General features: G+C 19.7%; 2 protein-coding genes across 3 annotated transcripts in view; one reads left to right on the top strand and one right to left on the bottom strand.

Annotated features, from left to right (window-relative positions):
* Positions 1-20,966, bottom strand: part of LOC122510378 (ELAV-like protein 3) — a 74,985-nt gene that overhangs the window by 48,332 nt on the left and 5,687 nt on the right. The gene's annotated exons all lie outside the window — the stretch shown is intronic.
* Positions 1-20,966, top strand: part of LOC122510377 (cytosolic carboxypeptidase 6) — a 34,882-nt gene that overhangs the window by 8,289 nt on the left and 5,627 nt on the right. For both annotated transcript variants that reach the window (XM_043624975.1, XM_043624974.1), the window contains 4 exons: positions 2,970-3,223; positions 15,128-15,926; positions 17,928-18,131; positions 18,785-19,008. In XM_043624975.1, coding sequence (XP_043480910.1) covers positions 3,127-3,223; positions 15,128-15,926; positions 17,928-18,131; positions 18,785-19,008 — 1,324 coding nt within the window. In that variant the 5' untranslated portion in view covers positions 2,970-3,126. The remainder of the gene's footprint in view (positions 1-2,969; positions 3,224-15,127; positions 15,927-17,927; positions 18,132-18,784; positions 19,009-20,966) is intronic.

Genomic DNA, 20,966 nt, shown 5'->3' with positions numbered 1-20,966 from the left:
GAATTTTTAAATGATTGACGTATAATTCTTCTACTTCTTGTATTTCGAGAATTTTCCGTAACTTTAGCAGACATTTTTTCTGCCCCAACTTTTGTAAAATTGAACAGAATTTTCAGTTTTTCAATTTTAGAATTTTAGAATTTTTAGGCTTTTGTTCTCATCTACTAAAAACTACTATTTACTACTTTTTTCAATTGGCTAATATTTGGATACTTTTTTCTTTTTTGTTTGAAAATTTGCACAAATTTAAATCTGCCAATAGTTGAAATAGAAAAATTATTCTTGAAAATTTGATATAAAATTCTTTGAATTAATTCAATTGTTTTCAAAAATTTTTGGAAAATCTTTCGCAAGAATTCAATTATTTTCTCAAGTGATAAAAATTCTTTGCCGAAGTTCCAATATTTTCAATATCTACTATTCTATAAAAAAATTTCTCAAAAGAATTCAATTATTTTATACAACAAAAATTTATCAGAAATAATATTTTTTTCACAAGAATTCAATTATTTGAAATTCAAATTTAAAAGACAATTTTGTAAATAATTGATTTTCTTTCAGAAATTTTATTAAAAATGTTATTTTAAATAATTAAATTCCTGTGAAAATTTTTCTATTTAAAAAAGAATTGAATTGTTTCGAAGAAGTTATTAAGATTTTAGAAAATAATTAAATTTATTCGAAATATATTAAATTTTTTTTTAAAAATTGATTTCTTTTGAATAATTTTATTAAAATATTTGAAAATAATTGAATTCCTGTAAAAAATTCTACCATTTTGGTAAATAATTGATTTCTTCCAAAGAATTAAAAAAAAAATTTTTTTAAGTAATTGGATTTTTAAAAATAATTTAATTTATTTAAAGTATTTTATTATTTATGGAAATAATTGAATTTCAGCGAATAATTTTAATTGGAAATTTTGAAAATAATTGAAATTAACAAAGAATTTCATTTCAAACTTTTGAGAATTTTATTACAATTTTAAAAAATAATTTAACCTGTTAGAGAAATTTTACTATAATTATCTTGAATATAATTGAATTTTTTTCTAGAAATGTTATTAAAATTGTATTGAAAATAATTGAATTTCTCAGAGAAGAATTTTATTAGTTACAAAAATAATTGAATTCTTGCCAAGAATTTTACAAAAATAATAAAAAATTCTTGAGAATAATTGAATTTAAATATTATTTTAAAAAATAATTGTATTCTTTCGAGAAATTTTATTAAAATTTTTGAAAATAATTGAATTTTTTCAAGAAATATTATTAAAATTGCATTAAAAATAATTGAATTGCTGTGAAGAATTTTTGAAAAAATTCTTTTAAATAATTATTTTTTTTCTAAAAAATTTTATGAAAAATGTATTTTAAATCATTGAATTTCTGTATAAGAATGTTTTATTACTTATGAAAATAATTGAATTTCTGCAAAGAATTTCATTAAAATTATATCCAAAATAATTGAATTTATTTAAAGTATTTTATTATTTATGAAAATAATTGAATTACCGCTAATAATTTTATTAAAATTCTTTTAAATAATTGAATTTCTGTGAAAATGTGATAACTTATGAAAATAATTGAATTTCTGTAAAGAATTTAATTAATATTCTTTTAAAGAATTGAATTTTTTTGGGAAATATTATTTATTATTAAAATATTAGATATTGAAAATAATTGAATTTCGAAAATTTGTTGAAAATTAATATTTTCACAGGAATTCAATTATATTTAAAATACAAATTTTAAAGAAAATTTTTCGACAGAAATCAATTATTTAAAATATTTTAATAAATTTCTTTGAAAGAAATTAATTATTTTCTAAAACTTTGATTACATTTGTTTGTAAGAATAAAATTATTTTCGTAAATAATAAATAAACTTCATAGCAAGAATTCATCTGTTTTGAACGAAATTTTAATTAAATTATTCGTAATAATTGAATTATTATTATTTTAAATTATCATAAAATGTTTCAAAACAATTGAATTATTTAAAAACATTTAATAAAATTCTTCAGAGGATTTCAAATATTTTCAAAAATTTAAAACCCTTTGTTCACACGATTTCAATTATCTTTGTAAAAAATAAAATTCTTTGGAAGATTTCAATTATATTCATTAATAATGAAATTCTTCAAAAAAATTCAATTATCTTTATAAAAAAAAATTCTTTTGAAAATTTCAATTATTTTCATAAATTTTAATAAAATTCTTCGCCAGAATTCAATGATTTTCATAAAAAATAAAATTCTTTGGAAGAATTAAATTATTTTCATAAATAATAAAATTCTTCGGAAGATTTCAATTATTTTCAAAAATTTGAAATTTTGACAAAATTTCAATTATCTTCAAAAAATAAAATTCTTTGGAAGATTTTAATTATTTTCATTAATAATGAAATTCTTCTGAGGATTTCAATTATTTTCAAAAATTTTTATAAAATTCTTCGCAAGAATTCAATTATTTTCATAAAAAATAAAATTCTTTGGAAGAATTCAATTATTTTCATAAAAAATAAAATTCTTTGAAAGATTTCAATTATTTTCATTAATAATAAAATTCTTTGAAAGATTTCAATTATTTTCATTAATAATAAAATAAAAATTCATCACGAAGCCTGATTTTTTTAAATTTCTCCGAGTGGAAGTTTTTGTATTTTTATTTAAAAGAATAATTTATTTTTTATAAATAAAATTTTTTTTAAATAAAAATTTTATTTCAGTCAAATAAAAGTATATTTACCTCAGAGCTCTCTTTCTTTCAGGATATGAAAAGTGATAGTTTGGAAAAATCTGAAGCAATTCTTTTTCCACTTTTTCTTGAAATAAAAATTGAAAATTAAAATATAGAAATTGATAAATATATTAAATAAAAAATAGAAAAATAATTAGAATAAACTTGATGTTTACAATTAAAAGACATTTATAATTTTTGAGAAATTAATAGAGATTTGTTTTTTTAGGACTCGGGCGGAAGGAAGAAATAATAATTGGAGAGTGTGCAATATCTAATTTCACAAAAAAGGCACATACACATTGCATTTAAAGAAACAGCACACGCATATCAGGAATATTATTTTATCGATTTAACAATACCAAGGAAACCGGCTAACTGGCCAAATGTCCCCAAAGTTTTTGGAATCTGAATTTGCAAGCATCGCAAGCCGACAGTGTTGCCCTCGTCCTGCCGCTTTCAATATGTCGGACAACGAGTCTGGTATGTATATGCCCAAACATTATAGTATTAAAAGGCAAGATAGACCTTTTACCTAGTTCTATTCGCAGAGTCACGAAGGTGCTGCGATTCTAACGTTACGTGCGTGCTACCATGTCGGATCTTTACAATTTTCCGGTTGTCCGTCTGGACTCGAAAAATCTTTCAACTTCTCCGGAAATCCTTGCCATTTGTGGTGTTCACTATTCACCCCCATTATTTCTTATCACAACCAAATCACTTCATTTTTTAATTTGCATTCTCTCCTTTTTTTAACTTTAATTACATGTTTAGTATTTTCATTCTTTTTTTGCCGAGTTTTATTTTCTTTTTTTTTGTTTATATACTTTAAAAGTTTCTGAAAGAATTATTTTCAATTATGAAACGTTTTTTTAGAGAGGAAATGTAAAGAAAGAGAAAATCTCTATTTTTAATTTAATTAAACTATTAATTGGTTCTTTTATTATCTTAATTAAACTTTTCTGAGATATTATCTAAATTTGAATTCGAAATCGGATACTGTTCTCATTTTGGAGTAAGGAATATTATTGTCTGGCTTACCGCAGAGAGCATGTTCTGTAAATCAATATTAATATATTTAGACATTTCTATTAGTGTTTTTTTTTCTGAAAATTAATTTTGCCATTCTTTATGACTTTCTTTGACTGATATTTATTCTCTAAATTAAATTTTTCCAAATTTTATTTATTAAATTTGTCGCAAAAGACGATATTCAATTTTTTACTATTATTATGATTATTAATTATTTTCAAAACTTTTAATAAAATTCTTGGCAGAAATTCAATTAATTTAGTAAGTAATAAAATTCTTTGGAGAGATTAAATTATTTTTATAAATAAATAGAAAAATTCTTCACAGGAATTCAATTATTTTTTTATATATTTTTTATAAAATTTTTCGAGACGATTTAATTATTTTTTTAAATTCAATTAAAATGTATTTAATTGGGTTCCATTAATTCAGTTATTTAAAAAAATTATAAAAAAATTCTGAAAAGAATTTATTTATTTTCTAAAAATCTCAATAAAATTCACTAATAAAATGTTTAATTACAATTATTAATAAACGCGATTATTTTAAAACTTGAATGAAAATCTTCATAAAATTTAATTATATATTCAAAATTTTCAATTAAAATTATTAAAGAAATTTTTATTTTACAAAAATTCAATTATTTTCATAAACAATAAAATTCTTTTCGAGAATACAGTATTCCTTTTAGTGCAGTTTAGCAAAATTTTTCTAACAAATTCAATTATTTTCAATTTTTTTGATAGAATTATTCGAAAAAATTCAATTATTCTTATGAATTGTGAAATTTTTCGCAAGAATTAAATTATTTTCAAAAATAATAAAATAATAAAAAATTTTCTAACGAATTCAATTGTTTTCAATTTTTTTAAATAGAATTATTCGAAAAATTCAATTATTTTTATAAATTGTGAAATTTTTCGCAAGAATTTAATTATTTTTAAAAATAATAAAACTCTTCTTCGAAATTCAATTCTTTGAAAAAAATTTTAATAAAATACTTGTCAAAATTTCAATTATCTTTAAAAATTTTCATTAATTTAATCTTTAATATATACCATTTTAAAAGAGTTTATCAATAGAATTCAATTATTTGAAAACAATATTTTTATAAAATTCTATACAAATATTTAATTATTTTCATAAATAATAAAAACTTCACAGAAATTCAATTATTTACAAATTCTTTATAAATTTCTTCGTAATAATTCAATTACTTTTACACTAATAATAAATTTTTTTACAGAAATGCAATTATTTACAAATTTTCTAAAATTTAAAAGAAATTTTTCATAAAATTTAATTACTTTCAAAATTTTTAATTCAAAATTATTAGAAACTTCATTGTTTTAAAAAAAATCCAATTATTTTCATAAAAATAATAAAATTTGTTTTCGAGTATTTAATTACTTTCAATTGAATTTTAGTGAAATTTTCCAACGAATTCAATTTTTTCAAAGTTTTTGATAAAATTGTTCGAAAATATTCACTAATTTTTATAAATTGTGAAATTTTTCGCAAGAATTAAATTATTTTTATAAATAAATAATGAAAATCTCCTCAGGAATTCAATTATTTTTAAGAAATTTAATGAAATTCTTAAAAAAAAAGAACTTAATTATTTACGAAAACTCTAATAAAATTGTTTAAAAGTATTTAATTTTCTATTAATAATTTCAATAATATTTAAGAATAAAATTATTAATTATAATTATTCTTAAAAACGATTATTTTAAAATTCTTGAAAGAAATTCTTCAAGAAATTCAATTATACTTTCACAAATTTTCAATTAATATTAGGTATTCAAAAAACTATTATTTTAGAAAAATTCAATTATATTCAATTTTTCATAAATATTAAAAATTTTAGCGAGAATTCAATTCGGACTTTCAATTGAATTTTAATGAAATTTTTCAACGAATTCAATTTTTTCAAAGTTTTCGATAAAATTATTCGAAACAATTCAATTATTTTTGTAAATTAAGAAATTCATCACAAGAATTCAATTATTTTTATGAATAATGAAGATTTTCTTAGGAATTCAATTATTTTGAAAAATTTTAATAAAATTCTTGTCAAGAATTAAATTATCAAAAATTTCAATAAAATTCTTAGGAAGAATTCGATTATTGTCATAAGTAATAATATTCTTTTCTAGAATTCAATTATTTTTAAATAGACAAAAATATTCGTCGAAAGAATTCAATTATTTTCAAAGTTTTTGATAAAATTATTCGAAAAAATTAAATTATTTTTATAAATTAAGAAATTCATCACAAGAATTCAATTATTTTTATGAATAATGAAGATTTTCTTAGGAATTCAATTATTTTGAAAAATTTTAATAAAATTCTTGTCAAGAATTAAATTATCAAAAATTTCAATAAAATTCTTTGGAAGAATTCGATTATTGTCATAAGTAATAATATTCTTTTCTAGAATTCAATTATTTTTAAATAAACAAAAATATTCGTCGAAAGAATTCAATTATTTTCAAAGTTTTTGATAAAATTATTCGAAAAAATTAAATTATTTTTATAAATTAAGAAATTCATCACAAGAATTGAATTATTTTTATGAATAATGAAGATTTTCTTAAGAATTGAATTATTTTCAAAAATTTTAATAAAATTCTTCGCAAGAATTCAATTATTTTCATAAAAAATAATATTCTTTAGAAGAATTCGATTAATGTCATAAGTAATAAAATTCTTTTCTAGAATTCAATTATTTTTAAATAAACAAAAAAGTATTCGTCGGAAGAATTCAATTCTTTTCAAAAATTTTGATAAAATCTTTCAAAGGCATTTAATTGTTTTTAAATTTTTTGATAAAATTTTTTGTATGAATTCAATGATTTTTAATTATTTATTAAAATTATTAAAATTATTTATTCAAAACATGTACAAAGAGGAATTATTAGAAAAAATTAAGAAAACGAAAAAGCAAATAACAATTAATTTCAAACTGCGAGAACAGATTATTGGAATAAAACTATTATTAATATAAAAAAGAAGAAGATTATTAATATAGATTTTTCTTTATTTATATTTAAAATGTTTACAATAATTATTTTATTTTCTAAAAAGAATCAATTAATAATTTACTATTTGAATTAATTTTTCGTAAACAAAATAGAATACATTCACCTTTGATATGGATGTAATTTTTCCGCATCAATAATAATATTTATATACTTTTTCGAATCAATAAAATATAGAATTTTCCGCAAGAAATATTTATATATAAATAAAATATGAATTTGTATTCATATTCAGTTGAAAGTGAATAGAGTAATCGTAAAAATGGACATATGAGAAAGTCTTGAGGTCAACCAACAGGTATTCTTAAGATATACCATCATATATCGGAGTTGAGATATTTCTGTCCGTCCTTTTAATAAGGGTGAGTTTCATTGACTTCTCGAGTTATGCTATAAAGTTCAGGGTATAGTTCTTCTTCCGTACAGAGCAGTAGTGAGTCAGGAATAAATAAATAAATAATAAATGCATGACGTCAATGACTTGAGACATATTTTCATCTATAACTTATAAACTTTATTATCCGTTGAAACTTTAGTAATATATCGCTCTCATCTATGGAAATTCTAATGCTCTTGTCGAGAGAGAGAGAGACAGAGAAAGAGCGAGAGCGATATTTATTATCCCGCAGTCTATAAGACAATTGATAGGAATACAATGATTCTTTTTCTTCTCTTTTTAGACTTTGAATTTATACTTACATTCTCTTTATATATAAATCGTTGTTACATTATAGTTTAGTCTATAAAACTCTAGAAAACAAAGTATAGAGAAGATGAGTGATTATCGATATAGTTATAGACAATCGTTTTTATTCGACGATTAATCTATATATATATATATATATATATATATATATATATATATATATATATATATATATATATATATATATATATATATATATATATATATTAAATAATCGTTGCATTCTGTGAATCTGTTTGTACTTTGATTTTTTGTTTTCTTAACTTTTTTTTCAAAAATTTTTTCAAAATTCTCATAAAAATTTCAATTATTTTCAAAAGTAATAAAATTCTTCTCCGAAATTCAATTATTTTCAAAAGAAATAAAATTCTTCTCCGAAATTCAATTATTTTCAAAAATTTTCCTCAATTCAATGATTTTCAATATCTACTATTTTAATAAAGTTTTCCAAAAGAATTCAATTGTTTAAAAAAAAAAAATTATGATAAATTTTTTACAGAGATTCAATTATTTTCAAAAATAACAAAATTATTATTTTTAGGAATTCAATTATTTTCATAAATAATAAAGTACCTATTTTAGATAAATTCAATTATTTTTAATATCATTTTAATAAAATTCTTCGCATACCTAAGTAATTCAATTATTTTAATAAAGTTATTAAGTTTAATAAAGTTATTAAGTTATTAATAATAATTTTAATAAAGTTTTCCAAAAGAACTCAATTATTTAAAAAAAAATTGTAATAAAATTTTTTACAGGTATTAAATTATTTTCATAAATAACAAAATAATTCTTGTTAGAAATTCAATTATTTTTAATATAATTTTAATAAAATTCTTCGCGTAAGTAATTCAATTATTTTAATAAATAGTAACATTTTCAAAGCAATTCAATTATTTAAAATATAATTTTCATAAATTTTTTTGAAAGAAATCAATAATTTAAAATGTTTTTTTTTAATAAAATTCTTCGCAAGAATTGAATTATTTTTATAAGTAATAAAAATTGTCGCAAAATTTCAATTATTTTTAATACAATTTTAAATGAATTTCATGAAAAATGCAATTATTCTTAAATATTTTATTAAAATTCGTTAAAAGAATTCAATTATTTAAAAATTGTTGGTTAAATTTTTTATGAGAATTCGATTTTCAAAAACATTTAATATTCAATAAATTATTTATTTTTGTAATTAAATAATTAAATTCTCGTAGAATTTTCTATTAAAAATAAATTTCTGTTAATAGAGTTTAGATAGTAAATTGAATACCTATTAAAATCATTATAACGCAACTTTTTAGAAATTTAATTGAATTTTGTAAAACTTTCAAATTAAAATCTTTGAAAATCTGAATTTTTCATACTTTTAACTAACAATTCTTTAGAATCAATTTTCTTGAAAAAGTTTAATAAAATTAATTTTGAAATTATTTCAATTTTGTATTTTCTAATATACAATTAAAGAATTTCCGAATAATCGAATAAATTTCGTAAAATTGAATTATCAAAAAATTTGATAATCATAGAATTCCTTCGAAGAATTTTATTATTTAGAAAAATAATTGAATTCTCGCAAAGAATTTTTTTCTTAGAGCTTTATTAAATTTTTTTTAAATAATTCAATTTTTTAGGAAAATTTTATTAAACTCTTATTAAAATTCTCTAAATGGAGGAAAATTTTTTAAAATAATTGAATTTCAGAGAAGAACTTTATTATTTATAAAAATAATTTAATTCTTTCAAAGAATTTCATAATTCAAAAAAATAATTGAATTGTTTTGAAGAATTTTATAAAAAAAATTTGAAAAAAATTGAATTCTTTGGAAAAATTTTATTAAAAGTAATTGAATTCTCCCAAATATCCTTATTATTTATAATAATAATTGAATTTTTTTTAAATAATATTTTTTTAATAATTTTAATTGAAAATTTGTAAGTATAATTAAATTTCACGAAGAATTTCTTTCAAGTTTTTAGAGTTATCGTGTTTGCTATAAAAATTGAAATTAAGCATTTAATTTCTTGAATTTTATTAAAATTTTTAGGAAATAATTAAATTCTTCTCAGAATTTTATTACAATTATCTAAAATATTTTAATTCATTCAAGGAATTAAAAGGTTTCGACAATAATTGAATTCTTTCAAAAAATTTTTTTAATTTATTGAATATAATCGAGTCTGTTAATAATTGTAATTAATAGTTGTACTATTAAAATTTTATATTTAAATTATTGATAGAAAATTAAATTCTTTTAAACAATTTTATTAGGGTTTCTGTAAATAATTAAATTTTATTTTTTATAAAAATAATTGAATTCTTGAGAAGAATTTTTATACAATTTTTTTTAAATAATTGAAATCCTCAGAAGAATTTTATTTTTTATAAAGATAATTGAATTTTTTTAAAGAATTTTATTAAAATTTTTGAAAATAATTGAAATCCTTCGAAGAATTTTATTATTAATGAAAATAATTGAAATCTTCCAAAAAAAATTTTTTTTATGAAAATAATTGAATTTTTAGGAAGAATTTTATTAAAATTTTTGAAAATAATTGAAATCTTTCGAAGAATTTTATTATTAATAAAAATAATTGAAATCTTCCAAAGAATTTTATTTTTTATGTAAATAATTGAATTTTTAGGAAGAATTTTATTAAAATTTTTGAAAATAAATAAAATTCTGTAAAGAATTCAATTATTTACAGAAAATAATTGAATTCCTGACAAAAATTTGTTTCAAATTTTTGAAAATAATTAAAATCTTCCGAAGAATTTTATTATTAATGAAAATAATTAAAATCTTCCAAAGAATTTTATTTTTTGTGAAAATAATTGAATTTTTAGGAAGAATTTCATTAAAATTTTTGAAAATAATTGAAATCCTTCGAAGAATTTTTCTATTTATGAAAATAAATGTAATCTTCCAAAGAATTTTATTTTTTGTGAAAATAATTGAATTTTTAGGAAGAATTTTATTAAAATTTTTGAAAATAATTGAAATTTTCATAAGAATTTTATTTTTTATAAGGATAATTGAATTTTTTGGAGGAATTTTATTTTTTATGAAAATTTAAGTGAATTTTTAGGAAGAATTTGATTCAAATTTGTGAAAATAAATAAAATTCTGTAAAGAATTCAATTATTCACAGAAAATAATTGAATTCGTGACAAAAATTTGTTTCAAATTTTTGAAAATAATTAAAATCTTCCAAAGAATTTTATTATTAATGAAAATAATTGAAATCTTTCAAAGAATTTTATTTTTTATGAAAATAATTAATTTATTGTGAAGAATTTTATTAAAATTTTTGAAAATAATTGAAATTTTCATAAGAATTTTATTTTTTATAAGGATAATTGAATTTTTTGGAAGAATTTTATTTTTTATGAAAATTTAAGTGAATTGTTAGGAAGAATAAATTTTATTACAATTTTAGAAACGAATTGAATTTTTTTTGAAAATCTTATAAAGAATTTAATGTTTATAAAGAATTTCACGAAAGAATTACAATTCTTTCGTGAAATTTTATTGATATTAATTGAAGTTTTGCAAAGATTTGACAATTTTAAAAAAATAATTGATAAATTGTTTCGAAGAATTTATTAAAATTTTGTTGAAAATAATTTTTTTTTTTTGCGAAAAAATTTGATTATTTATTTATGAAAATAACTGAATGCTTTCGAATTCATTGCAAGTTCATTTACATATAGTAAAAAGGGTGGGAAAAAATTCGAGAGGTGTAAGAGTAATTATTTGCGGGCCACATGGCAGTTGAGGAAATGAGGGAAATTCTTGAATGACCTATCAATGCTTTCGCCACGCGAATTCTAAATTTCGGATTCTCGTGTGCAAAGCTCGTCACGAAGCAAGTCACGTGAAGATCGGATGTAACGTGATTCTCACCCACAAGGTGTTCAACTATAACGTTAACTATCACACGCTAACTAACGATCATCCACAACTAGTTGAAAATTATCAGTCGTTTTCGGTCTCCTCGACGAGGAGGAACCTCTAATAATTTCTTGAAAAATACCCCCAAAAAAAAGAGGGAAAAAAATGACCCACGAGGGTCGTGATCCTCTCGAGCACACGAGTCTCTATCAAAGAGCCGGTTGGATGCTGGAAAACATTTTTCTCTAATATTTTTTTTTTGTTACTTAATACATTTATTTTTTTTTAATTTTAATTTGAGGAAATATTTCTCTTTTTTTTGCAAATGTGACACGCTCCCAAAAAAGGTATCTAAGAAGCTAAAATAATAATAATAATAATACCTAAAATTTTGAAGTTATTTTCGTGTTAGTTTCATCTTGGCTAAAAGTTCCTTTTTGTTTATTTAAATTTGAAACCAGTTTTCATGGACTTTTTTTTTCCTAAAAGTTGGAATAAAAAAATATTCTCAAAAATTTGAATAAAATTATTAGAAACAATTTAATTATTTTTAAAAAATTTTCGAAATTCAATTATTTTCAATATCTACTATTTTAATAATATTTCCCAAAACAAATTTCAATTATTGAAAAGAATTTTAATAAAATTTTTCGCAAACATTGAATTATTTTCATGAATAATAAAATTTTTACTGCAATTCAATTATTCAAAAGAATTTTTTCAAAAATTCTTCACAGCAATTCAATTATTTTTAATGCAATTTTAATAAAATCTCTTGAAAACATTCAATTATTTTCAAAAATTTTAATAAAATTCTATATAAAAATTGAAATTATTTTCAATGAAATTTCATTAAATTTGTCCAAAAAAAATTTGTAACAATTCAATTATTCTCATAAATAATAAAATTCTTCCTGGAAATTCAATTATCATAAATAATAAAATACTTTAAATAAATTAAATTATTTTCAAAAATTTCAATAAAATTCTTCGTAGAAATTCAATTATTTTCAAAAATTTTAATAAATTTCTTGGCAAAATTTCACTTATTTTCAAAAATTTTTCCCAATTCAATGATTTTCAATATTTATTGTTTAAATAAAATTTTCCCAATCAATTTAAATACTCAAAATAATTTTTGATAAAATTCTACGCGAACATTTAATTATTTTCATAAATAATTCAATTTTTTACAGAAATTCAATTACTTTGATAAATAATAAAATTTTTCTTAAGAATTATCAATTATTTTCATAAATAATAAAAATCATCTGAGAATTTTAATTATTTTAATAAAATTTTAAATCAAATTCCTCGAAAAATGTAATTATTCTTAAAAAATTTGTTGAAAAAATTTAATTATTTTCATGAACAATAAAATTTTCACAGGAATTCAATTATTGGAAATACAATTTTTTATTGAATTAAAAAAAAAATCAATTATTCAAAAGAACTTTTTCAAAATTCTTCGAGGGAATTTAATTATTTTCAATTCAATTTTATTAAAATTTCGTGAAGAAATTCAATTATGTTAAAAAATTTTAATAAAATTCTATAGAAGAATTGAAATTATTATTATAAGAATTGAATTATTTTTAATAAAAATTTGTAAGAATTCAATTAAATACATTTCAAAGTTTTGTATTAAAATATTTAGAATATTTAAATTCTTTAAAAGAATTTTTTTAAGTTTTTGAATATAATCAAGGTTTATTAAGATTTGTATTTATTATTAAAATTTTATTAAAAATATTTGATATAAAATTAAATTCTTTCAAATAACATTATTAGATTAGATTTTTCGTAAATATTTAATTTTTTTTGTAGAAATTTTTTAAATTTCTTGAAAATAATGAAATTTTTTAAAATGATTTTAATAAAAAATTTTGAAAATGCTTGAAATTTACAAAGGATTTTTTCCAAAATTTAAAAAAAAATTTATAATTGAAATTTTTTACAAAAATTTGTTACAATTTTTCTAAAAAATTGAATTCTTTCGAAGAATTTTACAATTAATAAAAAAAAGTAGAATTGTCTAATAAAAATTTATTATTAAAGATAAATAACAAAATGATTCCCGAAAATTCAATTATTTTGAGGCATTTTAATAGAATTTTTTGCAAAATTCAATTATTTTCATAAATAACAATATTCATCACAGGAATTCAATTATTTTTAAAAATAATAAATTTTTTTTTTGAAATTCAATTCTTTTAAAAAATTCTAATAAAATCGTTCGCAAAAATTCAATTATTTTCATAAATAACAATATTCATCACAGAAATTCAATTATTTTCAAAAGTAATAAATTTTTTTTGGAAATTCAATTCTTTTAAAAAATTCTAATAAAATCGTTCGCAAAAATTCAATTATTTTCATAAATAACAATATTTTTATAAAAATTTGAAGAAAATCATTCGCAAGAATTGAATTATTTTCATAAATAATAAAATGCTTCTTAGGAATTCAATTATTTTCAATGCCTACCATTTTTATAAAATTTCCAAATAGAATTCAATTATTTAAAAAATTTTTTGTAAAATCTTCGTAAGAATTCAATTTTTGTCAGTTTTGTAAAGTTTCTAAAACGAGTTTTTTTTGTCGTCAAGTTTAATTTTTCGATGGCTATTTTTTTCGGTCTTTAACCTTCTTTCTGCTACTTTTTTTTAAAAATTAATCATCGAGTGCGAAGCCTGATAACCCAACATTTTTTGCTTCTTAAGAATCTTTCCTCGGAGCGCATCACAAAATTTATTTTATAAAATTAATCTATTACTGATGCAGTAATAGAGAATATATGAATTAAAAGTAGAAAATAATTTCAAACATTGAAAGAAATTTGAAAAAAATTCAAAAAAGAGAATTGAAACATAATTAATTTAATTAATTCCACAGTTATTCTAAGGATAACAAAATTGAGACAAGAAACGAATCAAAAGTGTTGCGAAGCAACATTTTTGATTTGTTTTCTTGTCTCAATTTGATATCCTTAGAAAAACTTTCTCCGGAAAAATTAAAAAATATTTGATAATTAATTAATTAATTAATTAGTTAAATAATCCTTAACATCCGAGATCCTTTATAAATTAAGGAATATTAAAGGAAAACATTCGGACAATGAATAAAATATTTATTTACTCCAACGTTTCGAAATCTAAATGATTTCCTCTTCATGGAGTCTATCTAAAAAAATATATACAAAATTAAAATAATAATAAAAATTATATACATAATTAAAATAATAATAAAAAATAATTTAACAATAAATAAAAAAAATAAAAATTAATGATAACTTACCAAAAAATAATAATTAAAATAGATGAAAACTTAAATTTTTCCTTTATAATTTTCTGACTCCAGACTCTACTCTATCGTCAGGGCATAAAATTCAAGTCTTTGTCTATTTTAATTATTATTTTTTTCTAAGATAATTATTCATTAATTTTTATTTTATTTATTAATTTGTTAAATTTTATTATGTATTTTAATTATGTACATAATTTTTATTATTTTTTTTAATTTTGTACATATATATTTTTTTGGATAGACTCCCTGAAGAGGAAATCATTTAGATTTCGAAACGGTGGTGTAAATAAATATTTTATTTATTGTCCGAATTTTTTTTTGTGTTTAATTTGCCTTAATTAATTAAATTAATAATTTGGGGAAAATTGGAAAATAAAATTTAAAAGAACTGATGTATTTTCAGAGAGCGAGGACAGCGAGGCAGAGGGAGGACTTGGAAACGTGAATAAATTGGTGATACGTCCACCGGGTCACAGTGGAAAGGCAAAGAAGGGACATCTTTGTTTCGACGCCTCTTTCGAAACGGGGAACCTTGGCAGAGTAGACCTCGTCTCTGAATTCGAATATGACCTTTTCATTCGGCCAGACACCTGTAGTCCACGCCTAAGGCTCTGGTTCAATTTCACCGTTGACAATGTCAGAGTCGACCAGAGGGTGATATTCAACATCGTCAACATTTCCAAGAGTAAAAATCTCTTTCGCGATGGAATGACGCCCCTCGTGAAAAGCAGCAGTCGACCAAAATGGCAAAGAATACCCGGCCGTCAGGTGTTTTACTATAAATCGGCGCAACATCAAAATCATCACGTTTTGAGTTTTGCCTTTGCATTCGATCGTGAGGACGAGGCCTATCAATTTTGTCTCACGTATCCTTATTCCTATACACGTTACCAGGGACATTTGGATAATTTGGTATTGAAATATTCATGGGTGAGAAGGGAGAATTTATCGTCTTCGGTGCAAAAGAGAAAAGTCGAATTGATCACGATTACGTCGAATGAAAAATGCGAGGAGCATCCACGTAAAGTGGTTGCTGTTTTGTCGAGAGTCCATCCTGGAGAGTCGCCGTCCTCCTTTGTTTGTCAGGGGCTCATGGATTTTTTGGTCAGCGCACATCCAATCGCTAAGGTTCTTCGGGAATATGTTGTTTTTAAAATTGTACCCATGCTCAATCCAGACGGTGTTTTTCTCGGAAATTATAGGTGAGACGTATTTTTTTTCATTTCCTGAATAATTTATTTAAATTTATATTAATAATCGTTGTATTCCGGTAATCTGTTCGCAGTTTGAAATTAGTTGTTGATTGCTTCTTTGTTTCCTAACTGTTTTTAGAATTTTTCTTTTTAAATATTTTCAATTTTAAAATTAATATATTAAGAAGCATTGAATTCTTGAAAAAAATCTTATCAAAAAATATAAAGAGAATAATTGAATTCCTTCGAAGAATTTTTTTATTTATGAAAATAATTAAATTCACGGGAAGAGCAATTGAATTTTATAAAGAAGAATTTTATTAAGATTTTGTTAAAAATAATTGAATTCCTGAGAAGAATTTTTTTATTTATGAAAATTATTGAATTCTCGGGAAGGATTTTGTTAAAATTTTTAAAAATCCTAATTAAATTCCTTTGAAGAATTTCTTTTAATTTTTTTCAAAATAATAGAGTTTTTTTTAAAATAATTTTAATTGAAAATTTTGAAAGCAGTAGAATTTTATTAAAATTGTATTAAAAATAATTGAATTCATGAGAAGAATTTTTTTATTTATGAAAATAATTAAATTCTCGGGAAGAATTTTTTAAAAATTTTTAAAAATTCTAATTAAATTCTTTTGAAGAATTTCTTTAAATTTTTTTTAAATAATAGAGTTTTTTTAATAATTTTAATTGAAAATTTTGAAAGCAATAGAAATTTATTAAAATTGTATTAAAAATAATTGAATTCATGAGAAGAATTTTTTTATTTATGAAAATAATTGAATTCCTGAGAAAAATTTTATTATTTATAAAAATAATTAAATTATTTTGAAGAATTTTACTATTTATAAAAATAATTGAATTGTTTCGAAGGTTTTTTAAAATTTTAGAAAATAATTTAATTGCTTTGAAGAATTTATATCAATTTTCTTGTAAATAGTGGAGTGTTTTTAAAATAATTTTAATTGAGAATTTTGAAAATAATTGAAATTTACAAACAATTTTATTTAAAACTTTTGAGAAAAATTTTCGTAAAAAAATTCAATTATTTTTATATAAGTAATAAAATTCTTATCAGGATTTAACTTATTTTCAATACAATTTTAATAAATTTCTTCAAAAATTTCAATTACTTTTAAAAATCTTGTTTAAATTCTCTGAGAAAATTCAATTATTTTAAAAAATAATTGAATTTTTTGCAGGGATTCAATTATTTAAAAAGTTTTAATAAAATTCTATTTAAGAATTCCATTATTTTCAGAAATAATAAAATGATTGAATTCTTGTAAAGTATTTATAAAAAAATTTGAAAATAATTAAATTTATTTTGAAAATGTTATCAAAATTTTTTAATCAAATTTCGTAAAAATAATTTAATTTTTTAAAAATAATTTGAATTGAAGAATTTGATAATATTTGAAATTTACAAAGACTTTTATTTAAAACTTAAGAGAACAATTGAATTGTTTAGAGGAATTTGATTACAATTTTAAAAAATAATTGAACCTGTTAGAGAAATTTTACTATAATTATCTTGAATATAATTGAATTTTTTTCTAGAAATGTTATTGAAATTGTATTGAAAATAATTGAATTTCTCAGAAGAATTTTATTAGTTACAAAAATAATTGAATTCATGCCAAGAATTTTACAATTTATAAAAATAATTGAATTATTTCGAAGAATTTTATCAAAATTATTGAAAACAATTGAATTTTTATTAAAACTCTTGATAATAATTGAATTTAAATAATATTTTAAAAAATAATTGTATTCTTTCGAGAAATTTTATTAAAATTGTATTGAAAATAATTGAATTCCTCTGAAACATTTTATTATTTATGGTAATAATTGAATTCCTTTGATGAATTTTATTATTTATGAAAATAATCGAATTTTTTTTTGAAAATAATGATTTTTTAAAAAGAATTTCATCAAAATTGTCGAAAATAATTGATTTTATATTAAAATTGTTGATAATAATTTATACATTATTTTGAAATTTAGGTCGACGCTCATGGGCATGGATCTAAACAGGTCCTGGAATCGGATTTCCGGTTGGATTCATCCAACCCTGGAGGCGACGCGATCACTTTTGGAGTCACTTGACAAGGATCATAAAACACCGTTGGACTGTGTTTTGGATCTTCACGCTCACACAAATGCCACTGGTGTTTTCGTTTATGGCAACACATATGACGATGTTTACAGGTAAACATAATTTCATGAGAGTTAAAGAAAAATTATTTTAAAAAAAAGTATTTACCTTAGTTTAATTTTAAAATAATTGAATTCATTTAAGGAATTTCATTTAAATATTGAAATTAATCGAATTCTTTCGAAGAATAGATACTATTTTCAATTTTGACAATAATTGAATTTTTTAGAAAATTTCTTTAATATATTTTGCATATAATCGATTTTGTTAATAATTGTAATTAATAAAATTTTATTGTTAAATTTTGTTTTTAATTTTTGATAGAAAATTAAATTCTTGTAAACAATTTTATCAAAGTTTTTGTTAATAATTAAAAATTTTGGCAAGAATTTAATTAACAGTTTTAAAAATAATTGAATTCCTGCGATGAATTTTACTATTTATAAAAAAGTAATTGAATTTTATTATTTATCATACAAGTTTATTTAAAGTTATTTTTTATATCTAATTGTAAAATACTTTTACGAAATTTGATATTTATTTTCTCTCCGTGTAAATAAGAACCTACAAATTCAAAAGTTGCTCTAAAATCAACAGAGAGCGAAAAGCAATGTAAATCTTGTTCTTTTGCAAGTAGTATTTTTTTTTTTGATTTTGCAAAATTTGACAAATATATATGTATATAAAATGGCTGTCAGCCCCTTAGGTACGAGAGACACATTGTCTTACCAAAACTACTTGCTCAACACGCCGAGGACTATGAGGCTGGAAACACGATGTATAATCAGGATTTGCATAAATCCGGAACTGCTCGTCGGTACCTTTGTTCTATTCTCAGCGAGCATGTGAATTGTTACACAATTCTCGTCTCGATGTATGGATATTCCCGAAAAGGAACCACTGACATTTTGCCGTACACTGAGGAAGGATGTATCCTTTTTTAAATGGAAATTTTATTTTTACTTTAGAACAAATATATTTTCAGGGTGGCCACATGTCAATAACAGGGTTGCCACAGGTCAGGGAATTCAGGGAAAAGTCAAGGAAATTAGAATTGGTCAGGGAAAGCACAGAAAAGTCAGGGATTTTTATTAAAAGCACTGGAAAAAATTAAATTTTTAGAATTTATAAGAAAATTCTGAATTTTGGAGTCTATTTTGTTTGCCTCATAAACTATGAAAATGCCACTAATTCTAATACAAAATCTTCAATATTTTCTATTTCTGACAATAATTTCTTTTTAAATAACTTAATTCTTCAAGAACTACCATAAAATTATTACTTATAAATTAATTTAATGAGTTATTTTCAAAAAATTTAATAAAATTCTTGTCAAAATTTCAATTATTTTCAAAAATTTTCCTCATTTCAATTATTTTTAATATCTACGATTTTAATAAAATTTTCCAAAAGAATTCAATTATTTAAACAAAATTTGAATAAAAATTCCACAGGAATTCCATTGCTTACCAATTTTTTTTAATAAATTTCTTCGCACGAATTCAATTATTTTTATTTTTTTAATGAAGTTTCACGAAAGAATTCAAATATATTCAGAGAATTGAAAAAAATTGTTCTAAGAAATTCAATTATTTCGAAAAATTTAAATATAATTCTTTTAAAAATTCTACTATTTAAAAAAATGTTGACAAAATTCTTTACAAGATTTAGTTATTAAAATTCTTCTCAAGAAATCAATTATTTTCATAAATAATAAAATTTTTCTCGAAAATTCAATTATTTAAAAAAATTTTGATAAAATGCTTTATAAATTTGAAAAATTATAATAAAATTGATCAATACAATTATTTTCGTAAAATATAACGTTCTTCAAAGGAATATAATTATTTTCAGAAATGTTTATAAAAATCTTCGAAACAATCTAATCATTTTCGTTAAAAAATAGAATTCTTCACGAAGCAATTCAATTATTTAAAAAATTTTAAAAAATTTGAATTAAAATTTAAAGTAAATTCTTTAAAAAAATTTTTCAATAAAATTCGTTGCAAGAATTCAATAATTTTTATACATAAATAACAAAACTTATCGTAGAATTTCAATTATTTTTTATAGAATAAATTTTAAATTAAATTATAGAAAATTGCATTTATTCTTAATTTTTTCTTAAATTCGCCGAAAGAATTCAATTATTTTTAAAAATGTTGATAAAATTCTTTATAAAAATTCAATTTTAAGAAATATTTAATTATTTAATGAATCTTCTAACATATTTTTGAGTATCTAATACTTTTTTTGAGTGAATCAGAATATTCTTTAGAGTCTTTACCCTAAAACATATTTTTTAGTATAAAATGTAACTATTTCTCTTTTTATAGTGCAAAAAATAACTGTAAAAAAATCTGTTAAAAATTATTTTTAAATAATTTTTTAAGATAATTAAATTTTTCAAATACATCAATCAACTTTTGAAGCATTTTAATTGCAAATTTTGAAAATTATTGAATTGTCAAAAATTCAAATACATACAAAAAACAATAATAATTTTTATCGTTTTGAAGAAAAAAATCATATTCAAAATTTCTAATTAAAATTCAATTATTTTCCAAAAATTACATTAAAATATTTTTAAAAACTAATTTTTAGAAGTGTTTTTTCATGGTCATATTTATAAATAAAATTCTTTAAAAATTTGATTATTTATTTATATTTTTTAAAAATTTAATTATTATTAAAAGATTTTACCAAATGTAAATTTTTTGAAAATTTTTTAATTGTGTAGGAATGAAAAAACTATTATTTTTCAAAAATTATTCAGAAATAATTTTAATTTAATTTTTTATTTATTTATTTATTATTTTTTTCTATTTTTTTTTATTTTATTTTTATTTAATTTTTTTAAAAATATTATACCTTAATAACTTAAGAAA

The sequence above is a fragment of the Leptopilina heterotoma genome, unplaced genomic scaffold (genome assembly GCF_015476425.1).
Source record: "Leptopilina heterotoma isolate Lh14 unplaced genomic scaffold, ASM1547642v1 Lhet_68, whole genome shotgun sequence".
In the NCBI taxonomy this organism is placed as follows: domain Eukaryota; kingdom Metazoa; phylum Arthropoda; class Insecta; order Hymenoptera; family Figitidae; genus Leptopilina; species Leptopilina heterotoma.
This window is presented reverse-complemented; position numbering and strand designations above follow the sequence as displayed.